At 40.7% G+C, this 13732-nt stretch overlaps 1 protein-coding gene across 3 annotated transcripts in view; it reads left to right on the forward strand.

Moving 5' to 3' along the window:
• Positions 1–13732, forward strand: part of PPP2R5E (protein phosphatase 2 regulatory subunit B'epsilon) — a 149631-nt gene that overhangs the window by 74805 nt on the left and 61094 nt on the right. For all 3 annotated transcript variants that reach the window (XM_043921211.1, XM_043921214.1, XM_043921212.1), the window contains exon 3: positions 2867–3063. In XM_043921211.1, coding sequence (XP_043777146.1) covers positions 2867–3063 — 197 coding nt within the window. The remainder of the gene's footprint in view (positions 1–2866; positions 3064–13732) is intronic.

A 13732-nucleotide genomic window follows, 5' to 3' on the forward strand; every position in this document is an offset into this window, starting at 1 on the left:
TCTTACATTTAGGGGAAGGAGGTTATTTTAGAGGAATTTAGTCTGTGATAAAGGATAAAACGTAGCTTGTTGCTGTGTGTGTTAATCTCTGGGAAATGGGCTGGCAGGGTTCAGCACCATACTTTATATTGAGGGCATGATGGAAATTAATTGGTTGTTTTCTTTCTGTGTTCTTCCTCTTTTCTCTTTGTGCATACCCTGTCTATGGAATATGGTATTACTCCCATGTTTCACTGAGTTTGATTGTTGCACAGAGTGAAGAGTTCAGGCTCTGGAGTCAGTTAGCTTGAGTTTGAATCCTTTCTCCACTGCTTATTAGCTCTAAGACTCTGCGTAGGTCACTGAATCTCTCTGTGTCTTGGTTTCCTCATCTGTTAAGTGGGAAATAGTACCTCTTGCATAGGGTTATTGTTGGGACTGAGTGAGATATAAAATATGTAAAGTGCTTAGAATATTACCCAGTATTTATGTCCAATAGTGGTCAATAAATGTGAGTTAATTATCATTATTGGGCAGTTGGATAGCCTGCTTCACATTTGTCTTTGACATTATAGCAATTTGGATTAAAAGAGAATACATTTCAGTTGTTTAAAATTAAGAAAGAGGACTAAATGTTAACTGCCTGCATTTTTTTAGATAGCCAAATGTGAATTATTTGAGTATCATTGCACTGACCACAAAGAATAATCATTGTTGTCACTGCTTAAATGATGATTTGCTTTTTGGAGGAAAAACTGTCATTTATACATGCTTTTATAATGCATGTGTGCTGAGTTAAGGAGTTTTCCTTGTACATGGTCTGGTTTTTAAGCTTTATCAAAATTACTGTATCAAAAATAGGATTCATTAAAATTTGTCCTAAAGACTTTAATACATTAATAAGCCTTTTCTTGTTCTCTGTGCAGCGTCAAAACTCCTCTTCCACTTTGAGGTGTGGGGTCTGATGTAGAACTTAGAAGACTTCAGTAATTAACCATGATGGTTATGTTCATGTAGTTAGCCATTGGTTAAGGATATATAGTCATGTTGATAAGCAGCCTTGTTAGTTTTTGTTTGTTTATGTAAACACCTGAAGGAGATAGCAATTAAAGAAAACACTTGGTTTGTGTGATTTAGTCCTTATAAAGCTTAGATGTTTTGAAAGTGATTAAGTTTAGGGGAATAGAATAAGACATCTCATGGCTTAATTCAAATTCTTTGACGTTACTAAATCAATATGTTAGACTTTTGGGGTAACTTTGAGGGGTGGTGGTGAGAGGGGCAACTGGTTGAGAATACTTTCTAAATATTTAACTTGTTTTTGCTGAGAATAGCAGTGGTGCTATATACCTTTAAAAATGATCAGCTATTTCTTCTTCCCTTATATCTGGTAGAGAAATGTGATACTTTCAGATACCGTTGTGCTTCACCTAAAGTTGACATCAGTTTTGGGGAGAATGATCCATGAGGTCCCGGGTCCATGGGCTGGCACTTGGGCTGTGGGTTGTGAGGAGGAGAGGGGGCTTGGAGAGGAGGAGCCAGGTGGATCCCGTGACTCGCAGTCTGGCCCTGTCTGCCCTCTGCTGGGGCTGCCGGTGACTGTGTAAGATGGGTGCTGTTAGCCTTTGCACTTACTCCGGGAATCAGGTGGCCCGTGCTGCAAGGCCATTGCAGTGCATTTCCTGGGAGATTGGCAGCTGGGGATGGTTGCAAGTGACTGGACAAACATGGTTCCAGTCCCTCTTGAATTGTAAAGAAGGGAGATGGGAGTGTGGTTAGAGACTTGGGTGCTGTGCCTGGCTTCACGACTCATTCATTGTGGGACCTCCATGATTGTCTCTAATTTTCTTTGTGAAAAATGGAGAATAGTAATAATGATGGCACCTGCTTACCTCAGAGAGTGTTCTGAGGATTATGAGTTAATCACCTTGGATCGCAGCAGAAGTTCTCTTGTCATAATATCATTACCTTTCCAGAGAGGCTCCAGTTTGGTGGAATAAAGTAGTAGAAAGAAGATAGAAGTGGAATGAACTATTTACCATTAGTTGGTGTCTTTCAAGTCCAACTCTAGGTCAGGTTTCCATTCTAGCTGGGGAATTTAGTGTAGAATTTCTACGTAGTTTTTAGCGACACCAAACCAAATGTCTGACCTGCTGTTTGTAGGAAAAGAACAGATGTTTATTCTGAGAACATATTAATGAACATGTTAGTGGTTTTCTCTCCTGTAAGAGAGGAAGATGGGTCAAGAGGGAGAGCCTAGGTTTAAGTAGAGTTTGCTTGCATTGTCCTATTATGGATGTGCCCTTTTTGAGAGTCTATATTGCTTCATTCTGTTGATCTTTTGAGTGTCTTTGACAAGAAAGCTTCAGAGATACCAAGCCAAAACAAAACAAAAAATATAAATACTCACAACAGTCACCTTAAATACCAAGGATGTCAGCGTGAAATTAAAATGAATCAACTGACATTTCTGCTTTTAAGTTTTTTAGTAAAATTAATTTAAACCAACAGTGAAAAATTCTGTGTCTACCTTATAATGGAACGTTTGACCTTTTCCAGTGTTTTTGGCTTAAGAGTGTAGACATTGGGATGTTTTTGGTTAAAATTTGCTGCAACTCTCTAAGGGCTCTTGGGATTTTGGTCAATCTTTGGTGGCGAAATAGCAAATGCTGTCAATTGTGTTGGTACCATGTAGTTTCTGCAGACAAGGTCTCTGAAGTAGTGGATATGGTATTTCCTCCTGTCCATGTGTAACTGTTTTAAAAGAACACTGTTGTCATGTGAATTCTTATTTTTTTGAGCTTGCTTTTGAAGTTAACTTTCACAGAGAATTCCTGTTACCTAGAAATTGACGACAGACTTACACCATTTCCTTTTTTTTTCTTAGACGTTCCATCCTCAGAGCAGCCTGAACTGTTCCTAAAGAAACTTCAGCAGTGCTGTGTCATTTTTGACTTCATGGACACGCTATCTGATCTTAAAATGAAAGAATACAAGCGCTCCACTCTTAATGAACTGGTGGACTACATTACAATAAGCAGAGGCTGTTTGACAGAGCAGACTTACCCTGAAGTAGTTAGAATGGTGAGTTTCTTTTTTTCGCCGCGGACACATGTAAGCACCTTCCATAAGGACGCACAGGTGTATTTACTGCAGAGTCAGGTCACGGGAGGTCACCTCCACAAATGAGAGCCAGCCTTCTGAGAGCTAAGCACAAGTAGTCGGCACAATGCTAGAATTTGAAGAGCATGATTTCATGAGAATGAAATCCAGAACTTTTCACCTACAACAGTATTGGAGGAATCATTGACTTCAAAATACGAAACCAAGATTGCCAGAGTGTTACTGGATTTCTGGCATTGGGAAAAGAAAAGACACAGGAGAATCAACAAAAGTTTTAGATCTGTGTTCGAAAAATATACAAGCCTGTTGGATGCCTTGATTTTTTTTCTCCCCATTCATTGTGGTATATTAGAAATGGCTTTAAACTTCATGAAATTGTGATAAAGAACCTAGATAAAGCCTCTCTTGGCTTTATAAACTAATCATTCATTTTATAATCTTGCAGTCAGGAATTATGTCTTTCATTAGTTTTGAACAGCGTCTTGTACTTTGTGTGGTCGTTAAAAGTTATGAGAAGAAACATTAGTATAATATAAGAAATTATGTTCTTATTGTATCAATAATTATATTAGTTTTTCAAAAGCTGAGCCAAAATACAGTCTGCTGTTAGATTTCCTTGGCCTCCTAGAAGATCTTGGGTCTAGAGAGCACAAGCTATTTGGAGGTGGTGGCTCTGGTCTATTAACTCCTGAAATTATGCCAAAGAGATCTAAGGGGGTCGGTGCATCATTGGGAAGCCCATTGGGGAATCTGGCTCACCCTCTGTGTACTGCTGAAAATGTACTTAGTCTTTTTGTGTAACTTGTATCACTTGTATTCAACAAATGCAGAAAAGAGACATCTGTGATGGAGTAGTTTTGGTTAAAAATGAATAGTTTTCAGATTTGGGAAGGGACCTGAATTATCACAACTTGAGAAACTATGATACATATATGAAGGTCATTTCAAAACAATGTCCAGTATAGTCCTCAGATCCATATCGCAGTGTATATTGCATTTATTAATTTACAGGAATGTAAAACAGTGTTTTGTACATTAACTGTTTACATTTTTACATTGTGGCTCTTGAGCAGTGGTTCTCAACCAGGGGTGATTTTCCCTGCCAGGGCACCTTAACATTGGAGACGTTTTTGGGAGCTGCAATCAGGGTTGGGAGGGGGGTGCTACCAGCATCTAAGGGGTAGAGGCCAAGAATACTGTTAAACCTCTTAAAATGCACAGAACAGCCCCTGTAACAAAGAATTATCTGGCTCAAATGTCAGTAATGCCACTGGTGAGAAACCTTGGCTCTAGAGTTTGCCTGCTCTCCAGCCCTCTTACCCTGATACCTAGGATCTTCTCTAGTCCACCTGCTTCTTCAGAGCATAGTCCCTTGGTTTTAACCTACATGTGTTCTCAGCCAACAGAGTTATCCTCTGTTTATAACTTTCTTCTGCATCTTTCCGTGGATAGTCTATGATTATTGAAGCATATCCAAGCCTATATGTATAAATATTATCTTTTGTAATCACACAAATGGTAGTATACTATACACACTCTCTGTATCTTGCTTTCTTTTCTTACATAAGTACATCAGTACATACAAAGCTGCCTCATTCATTTTTATAGCTGCATTTCATTGTGTGGATGTGCCATAATGTATTTAACCATAACCCCATGAATATCTTTGTACGCATATCAGTCTGCCCTTGTGTGAGAACATCTATGTATTTGTGGATTTGTTCTCTAATAGCCTGTCTTTTCCCCTCTTCCCGGACCTTTGTGAATTCCCTGGCCCTCTGCCTCTAATTCTGGTTACCCCCCTTGCCTTCAAGAGCTGGCTTAAAGTGCTACCATTGGTTCCTGAAAAGTCCAGTGTTTTCTCCTTCCTTCAGTTCTACCACTTCCTGACAACCCAGCCTTTTAGAATTTGTTCATTGGCTCTTCTTTAATCCTTTCAGACATTTATTTGATTTTTCTATTTAGATTATAACTACTTCTAGGGGGTCCCTAGCCTTTGGGCCACAGACTGGTACCTCCTGTCAGATCAGTGGCAGCATTAGATTAGAAATAAAGTGCACAGTAAATGTAATGTAATTGAATCATCTTGAAACACTTACCCCCGCCCTCTAGTCCATGGAAAAATAGTTTTCCATGAAACTGGTCCCTGGCCAAAAAGATTGGGGACCCCTGAATACTGCTCAGCAGGAACTATGCCACGAACATCTCTGTGGCCTCTGTAATATCCTAGTCCCGGCCTACCTGGAGTTTGATGAATGAGTGAATGAAAGCATGTTCCCTCTTAAAATATGGGCATTTCATGCTCTCAAATTATGATGAAGATATTGGATTTATTGGACTATATCCAGTTTTAAACCCAGTATGTGGCATAATTCAAAAATTCATTAATTCCTGTGAATCATCTTGGTCCTAAAGCAGCTTGAGTCTCAAAGGAGAGACCGTTTTCTCTTCTCTTTTACTGTCCATCCCCCCCGCCATACCCATCACAACCCTCAAACCTCAACAAAAAAATGTAAAAAAAAAAAAAAAAAAAAGACTCCTGTCATTTGCTTGTGAATGTGTACCTTAAAATGACTTAAGTCCTGTTTTAGGAAGTTTTGAATCTGTAGCATGCCTGCCATTCTAGGGCATTAGATAATTGACTTTCTAGATGATAGTTTAGGGTGCTCAGAGGTGTAATTTATTTTTCACATCTTGTGATTTGTGAAATTGCTACTAATTTTACATGATTCTTAGACAGTGTGGGATTTAAAGAGAAGGAAGTAGTATGGTAGAGTAGAAAGATAAAGGGCTTTGAAACCACACAAACTTGGGCTCAGATGTCAGCTCTTGGCACACTTATTTGCTCCATCACCTTGGACTGAGCCCTCCGTCTCTTAATGTCCTCAGTTTACATGAGGTGCCAAGAGATGGGTAGGATGGAGGGAAGAGTGGCTACAGTCCCTCCCACCCTGCTCCAAATAGTCCACTAAGGAAAATACTTTGTTTGTACATCAGGGTTCTCACCACCTCAGATACACATACAATCTAGTAAACAGGGATTTACCTCTATAAGAAGGGTTGGAACTACGTCCCTCCTTATCCTCTACTCCCTTCCATTTTGCCACCTGTGAGCCCCTTGTATGTAGAAATCCTGGTGCTGTTACTGCTTATTTTCGTCATCTGTATCATACCTACCCTTTGGTTACTTTGTGAGGATTGGAGATGACATATGTGAAGCTCTTGGTATAACCCCTAAAGGGCTTCCCCAATGGCTCAGTGGTAAAGAATCCACGTCCACTGTAGGAGACGGGGTTTCATCCCTGGACTGGAAAGATCCCTGGAGAAGGACATGGCAACCCACTCCAGTATCTTGCCTGGGAAATCCCATGGACAGAGGAGCCTGGTGGGCTGCAGTCCATGGGGTTGCAAAGAGTCAGACATGACTTACTGACTGAACAACAACAGTAGTCCCTAACACATGGCAAGCGTTTAGTCAGTAATACTATTAACTAAACTTGGATGATTTCATTATTAGGTACTTGACTTTATAATAAGTCCTCCAATGGGAGGAGCCCAGAGTTCCTGTTTGTGGACTGAAAAAGCCCTATTGGCTAGATGTGTTATATCCCACTGCCTCTGGTCCTCAGATTCTCTAATTCCAATCCTGCCTGTTGAATAGTCACTGTTCCCACCAGTTCCTCTTTCTTATTCCTGTAAAATGAAATTGCTTCGGTAGGATTAGTGAGAGAAATGGTGGTACTTTTAATGAAATATCAGTGAAGTTGATAGCTAGGTTTTACAAACGAGTATGACCGATGACTTAAGGTGGTATGTTCTGATGTCAGCATTATTACCGAAAACCGATGGGACTGTTCTGAAAGCTGCTATTCCTGTTAGGGTAAGAAAAGAGTGGCAGATGAAAGAAATCTAGGAGTTGTAGAACCCATTTCTAACATTTAAATAAAGTCTAGATACCACCTACAGACTGTTAGAATTAAGAAAGAAAAATGATTCTTTATGTGTAAACAAAAGAAAACAATATAGCATGTAACTCACCTTCGGGTGGTGTGGGTAATGGAATAGCCCCAGATAAAGTAGAAGCCACTGTCCTCATTTCTTATCTTCCATTTAACACTGTGAGACTTGGGTAAGCTCCCCCTTGAGCCCCCCATCTCTCCCCTTGTAAATGAAGGGAGTTGGTGGTGGTCTCTCGTGTCTGTCCAGCTCCAAAATCTACCAACACATTTTCAGAAATTTAGAATGGATCCTGCCATCCTTAAAGCTTACAGAATATTGTCCAAAGTAGTTGCTTCTACTCTGTCAGTGGTTTCTTCCATGTGTTTCTTTCTCGTGGGGTCATATCTGATGGAAAAATGAGAACCAGGACTGTTAGTTCCTCAGGCTTTGGCACATATTGGCCTTGTATCATTTCAAGTGTCAGGCTTCTGTCCTTGAGGCAGTGTTTTTACCACATTTATGCTCGTGTTTTCTTTCTGGTTCTGTTGCCATGCATCCATTTGAGAAATTTCTTAGCATTTCTAGCTCTCTCAAAGGGTTGGACATTACTTGCCTGCTGAGCAGTAAGTAATCTTGGGTTAATTTTTTTATCCAGACTTAAACTCTGTCTTTTATACTCTTTATATTCACCCATCTTCCTTTTCAAAACCATCTCTGGGAAATAGTTCAAATATGAGAGGAAATCTTACGGGTGAAGGCATTGTTTTAATTAGCCCCGGGTAACATTTATTGACTGGTTTAGAGCCACACCTTTACATTTTGATGATTAAAAACAGACAGGGCCCTGCTCTGTCAAAGTCTGGTAGAAAGGGCACCCATGTGAACAAATTTTATGTCATCCATGTATTAATAGAAGTTTGTAGAAGGCAACAAAGGAGCAGAGAGAAAGGGGGAAGGGAGGAAGGTCAGGAACGGCTTTACAAAGTGAGGAAAGCCCGACTATTAAAAACAATGGAATACGTATTTTCCAGTGGTTGAAATAATGTTGAAATGAAAAAGAGAATTACCTGATACAAAGGCATTCCCAAACCACATGGTAGATTCAGAGGAACACAAGCAGTGCTGTGTTGTTACAGCATTGTGTGTGGGGGGTGGGTGGGGGGGTGGGAACAGGTGAGTGGTGGCAGCTGAAGACGTAGGTGTGGACTGGGAGGACCTGAAGGAACCTCTGGTCCACCTCCAGACAGTAGGTGACCACTGAAAAGCTAGGAACAGGGGAGTGACACGGTCAGTTTTGTATTGTGGTGGCAGCGGGCCAGGTAGATTGGAGAGAAGGCAGAGGAGAATTGATGAGGGGTTTGTTGTATTAGAGAAGTTGTAGAGGGCCTGAACCAAGTACAGGGTGGAAGTAGGGAAGGGGAGAAAAGTTCAGTTCAGTTCAGTCGCTCAGTCGTGTCCGACTCTTTGTGACCCCATGGACTGCAGCATGCCAGGCCTCCCTGTCCATCACCAACTCCCGGAGTTTACTCAAACTCATTGAGTTGTTGATGCCATCCAACCATCTCATCCTCTGTCATCACCTTCTTCTCCCGCCTTCAATCTTTCCTACCATCAGGGTCTTTTCAAATGAGTCAGTGGTGAAAGTATTGGAGTTTCAGCTTCAGCATCAGTCTTTCCAATGAATATTCAGGACTGGTTTCCTTTAGGATGGACTGGTTTGATCTCCTTTCAGTCTAAGGGACTCTCAAGAGTCTTCTCCAACACCACAGTTCAAAAGCATCAATTCTTTGGTGCTCAGCTTTCTTTATGGTCCAACTCTCACATCCATACATGACTACTGTAAAAACCATAGCCTTAACTAGATGGACCTTTGTTGGCAAAGTAATGCTTTTTAATATGCTGTCTAGGTTGGTCATAACTTTTCTTCCAAGGAGCAAGCGTCTTTTAATTTCAAGGCTGCAGTCACCATCTGCAGTGATTTTGGAGCCCAAAAAATAGCCTGTCAGTGTTTCCACTGTTTCCCCATCTATTTGCCATGGTGATGGGACCAGATGCCATGATCTTAGTTTTCTGAATTTTGAGCTTTAAGCCATCTTTTTCATTCTTCTCTTTCACTTTCATCAAAAAGGGGAGGAAAGGATGGCATTTAAAACTCATTAGGGCACTTCCAGTGGTTAATAATCTGCCTTCCAGTGCTGAAGACACAGGTTTGATCCATGGTTGGGGAACTAAGACCTTGCATGCTGCAGGGCAGCTAAGCCCATGCACTGCAACTGGAGAGCCTGTGTGTGGCAACTATGGAAGCCCACCCAGCACTGCTGCAACTACTGAGCCCATGTGCTGTAGAACCTGTTCTCCTCCATAGAAGTCCGTGTGCTGCAGTGAAGACCCAGTGCAGGTGCACACCGCCCTCGTTAGGAGGTAAAACTGAAGCCACTTAGCGTTTGCATTGATGTTAGAGAGAGAGAGAGAGAGAGAGAAAGGAGTCTCCAGTAGCTTTGGAAATCAGGTAGTCTGTGGAGCTGCTATTTGAGAATGGTACGGCAGGATTAGCAGCAGGTTTTGGATGGAAACTGAATTGAGTTTTGATGTGTTACCTTTGAGATTACAGGAGTCCTTGATGGGAAGGTTAGAGATGGTTATCTGTAATTATCAGCATGAGCTTAGAGCAGAGGAGAAAAAGAACAACGCTGGGACCGCAGGTGGTAGCAGAGAATCATTGTGCTTCAGTGCAGTCGTTCAGGGGGAGCTAGTGGGTTGAAGTGATGGCTGTGGATAATGATTGCACACACAGTAGTGGAATCTTGGGTGTACTATCCTCATTAGAGTAAAATCCTATCCCTTCTTTCCTGAGTGAAGGATGTTTTATCGCATTGGTCGTTTATTATTATTTTCATATTTTCTCTCTATATCTTGGCTTTTCTTGATTTTAGAGTCTGCTCCACTTCTGTCTTGTTTTGGTTAAATATGTATCTCAAATTATAGAATGTATGGTTTGCCAAAGTGAATGTAATTTTAAGATAAAATACAACATTTTCTTCTTTTCTACTGAAATCTTGCCTTGAGTCCTTTATGTTGTTTCTAGTCCACACATTGGGTTTGTTTTTTCCCACTCTCAAATTATGCCCTGACACTTAGTTATCTAAGTGTTTTATTTATTAATTTTTTTTGGCACTACTGGATCTTTGTGGCTGCGGGTGGGCTTTCTTTAGTTGTGACCAGCAGGGACTACTCTTGTTGCGGTGCCTGGGCATATCATTGTGGAGGCTTCTCTTGTTGGAGAGCATGGACTCTAGGTTGCACGGGCTTCCGTTGCAGCACGTGGGCTCATAGTTGTGACTTTTGGGCTTCAGAGCACTGGCTCAGTAGCTGTGGAGCATGGGCTTAGTTGCTCTGCAGCATGTGGTATCTCCTTGGACCAGGGATTGAACAGTGCCCGCCCTGGCAGGTGGATTCTTAACTACTAGACCACCAGGGAAGTTCCTGTTTTATTTTTTATATGTTCTGTGACTTAACTGGAAATCACCGCTCTGGTTAGCCTCTTAATAGAATAAAACAGTTTTGTGGAAAAATATGAAGTCTGCAATTTAAAGATCTCAGAGTCTCCCTACACAGACTCTTATGGGTGCTTTGTTAACTTCACTGCATCCTCTCTAGGCTGAAGGATGGAAGATTTCTTTTCATAAAATGACAGCCATCTAAAAGTAGCTTTGGGAATGATAACTGCCAGGGGGAGCATGAAATTGCCATTTTTCATCTTCCTGCATCTGATAAGGACTTTAGCTCTACATTCTGGCTGGATTTGTCTTGGAGGTGACTCTTTAGACCGAGAGGAGATAAGATCTGTAGGTGTGAGCCATTGGGTGTGGTGGGATACGGGAGGTGGGGGAGATTAGAAATATAAATAATGGAGGAGAATTGAGTGACATCTGGAAAAGGCATTTAGGAAGTGATGAACTTACTGGGAAATTTTTAAGGATAGGATAAGTCTAAAAGATAGGACCTAATAAATTAGAAGGTAAATAATTCATTGGTACTTTGAATATACAGTGGTGGTGGTTTAGTCGCTAAGTCGTGTCTGACTCTTTGCGACCCCATGGACTGTAGTCCTCCAGGCTGCTCTGTGCATGGAATTCCCCAGGCAAGAATGCTGGAATGGGTTGCCGTTTCCTTCTCCATGAATATACAGTGAGTGAGTGAGTGAAGTCACTCAGTCGTGTCCGACTCTTTGCGACCCCATGTAGCCTACCAGGCTCTTCCGTCCATGGGATTCTCCAGTGAATGTATATTGTATATATACAATAGATGTATATTGTATATATTGTATACATACATATATTGTATATGTATTGTATATATTGTATATATATAATATATATATTGTATATATACAATATACAATAGAATGTATATTCTCCATGAATATCGGTAGGTGCAAATAACTGCTGACACCACTTATACGAGGTACCTAGAATAGTCAAATTCATAGAGTCAGAAAGTAGAAGCCAGGGGGCCTGGGGGTGGGGTGGGAGTGGGGAAGGGGCAAGGGGGATGGGGAGTTAGTGTTTAGTGGGACCAGAGTTTCAGTTGAGAAATGTGAAAAACTCCGGAGATGGATGATGGTGAGAGTTGTGCAACATTGTGAATGTACTCAGTGCCACTGAAGTGTTAAATGGTTAAAATAGTATGTTTTATATTTGTGTAATATAATATGCATTGTGGACTTTTACCACAATTAAACATTAAAAAGAAAAGAATTTCTTGGTATTTTGTAAAGACTGTAAGGTTATGATGATGAAGATTGCCAAAAGATATTTTTAGAATGAGATGAGGAAAAAATGACTGCTCAAGGTTAGGAGTAGTTTGTTACCATTTGTAATGTATCAGAGGGTAGAGAAACTGGCAGGCACTCTGTCCTGTTGTTAAACTATCACTGTGCTGCATCTGTTAATGCTCATTTAATAGTATTGTTTAGCGTGTTTGGGTGTCCATTGAATATTTTTGTGGGGGTCAGTGAACCTCTTGATGTTGAGCACAGAATTTTGTGTGTTTCACCTGTTTTTATGGGAGAAGATCTGTAGTTTTTGATTAAATTTTGGGACATAGTCTGACTCCAGAATGGCTTAAGCTCAATTTTTACATGTGCAGTGCTCCGCTCGGTGCTGCTCCCTAAATTATAGGATGAGATTAGAGGGGAGCAGGGTCTTCCTGTTTATGGCAGTAACTAAAGATGAAGATGAAATTGTTGGAATGATTTCACCAATGAAACCATCTGGGCCTGGAGTTTTCTCCATGGGAAGGTTTCTGGCAGTGAATTAATTGTTTAAAAAAATTTATTGTATTGAAGTATAGTTGATTTATAATGCTCTGTTAATTTCTACTGTATAGCAGTTATGTGTATCTCTCTATATATACATCAATTATGAATGTATACATTATTTTCATATTCTCTTCCATGATGGTTTATCACAGGACATTAAATATAGTTAGTTCCCTGTGCTTACAGTAGGACCTTGTTGCTTATGCTTATCCATTCTATACAAGTTTGCATCTGCCAGTCCCAAGCTCCTAATCCATCCTTCCCCCACCCCCTCAATTTTTAAAATACATATGTGACCTATTCAGGTTTTTTGTTTTCTCTTGTGTCAGTTTTTGTTGGTTTTTTTTAATGGTTTCACAATTAAGAATTGTGTTTGAATTACTTAATCCTTAGTGGTTCTTCATAAACGTGTGTACTAATGAAAGATGACCAGCACCTGTACAGTTTCCAGTATTAGCAGCATAATTATCTGCAAATACTGTGTGAGTAAATTAAGTCTTCACAACAACCCTGTTGTATTATATGTTATATTATTTCTAGATTATATAAAGGAAGTAGAGACAGGTTAAGAAACTTTCCCGAAGCTACTCATCTGGGTAACTGTCAAGACTGAGAGTTGAACCCAGTCTGGCTACAGAGCTCATCCTCTTGACTGCTGTGCTGTAATACTTTCCTGGGATCAGTCTTTCTAATAGGAGTGGAGACTAAAATCTCTAAATTTGGACTCTTGCCTCAGTACTGTGTCATTTTCCTTGAACCCCTCTACATAAGTAATAAGGCTTTGATGCTTTCCCTGGAACCTTTTCCTTGCTTGTTATTTTACCAGATAATAAGCTCTGGGGTTAAATGTTCATTTTTGCTTAAGGAACAGCTTCCTTTTCACTCCCTCTCCTCCACCAACCGCCCCCCGCCTCCCCCAAACCTCACTATCCTATATAATAACTACGTTGTCTTTGTTATTCTCAAATTAATTTTTCCCCCTGCCCGACCACTGCCTCCCAGTAGGCAAGAGTACATGGTCATTGGGAGTGAGGAGGGGCTCAGGAGGAAAACTTTGTAGTTCAGAACTCTCCTCTGTTCCACCCCAACCACAGTCCTTGAGATGGTCATATCCCCTAGGTTCGTGTGCTCCCTGCGTGACAGTTCTCCCCACCTCTCCTCATTAGAAACAAGAGAGCCATATCAGCAACCAAGGGATCCTTAAATTGCTTGGTTAGCCTGGATTTAGAGCTAGGAAGTTAGATATTTAAATGTCCTTTCATCTCTATGTTGGTCCCTAATCCTTGGAAGCATTTATGATTACTTACGATTGTACAGCCTGCCTATTTGTGGTCCTTCCTGGGTCAGTGATACAGACGGAATAACCTGGGC

The sequence above is a fragment of the Cervus elaphus genome, chromosome 12 (assembly GCF_910594005.1).
Source record: "Cervus elaphus chromosome 12, mCerEla1.1, whole genome shotgun sequence".
In the NCBI taxonomy this organism is placed as follows: Eukaryota; Metazoa; Chordata; class Mammalia; order Artiodactyla; family Cervidae; genus Cervus; species Cervus elaphus.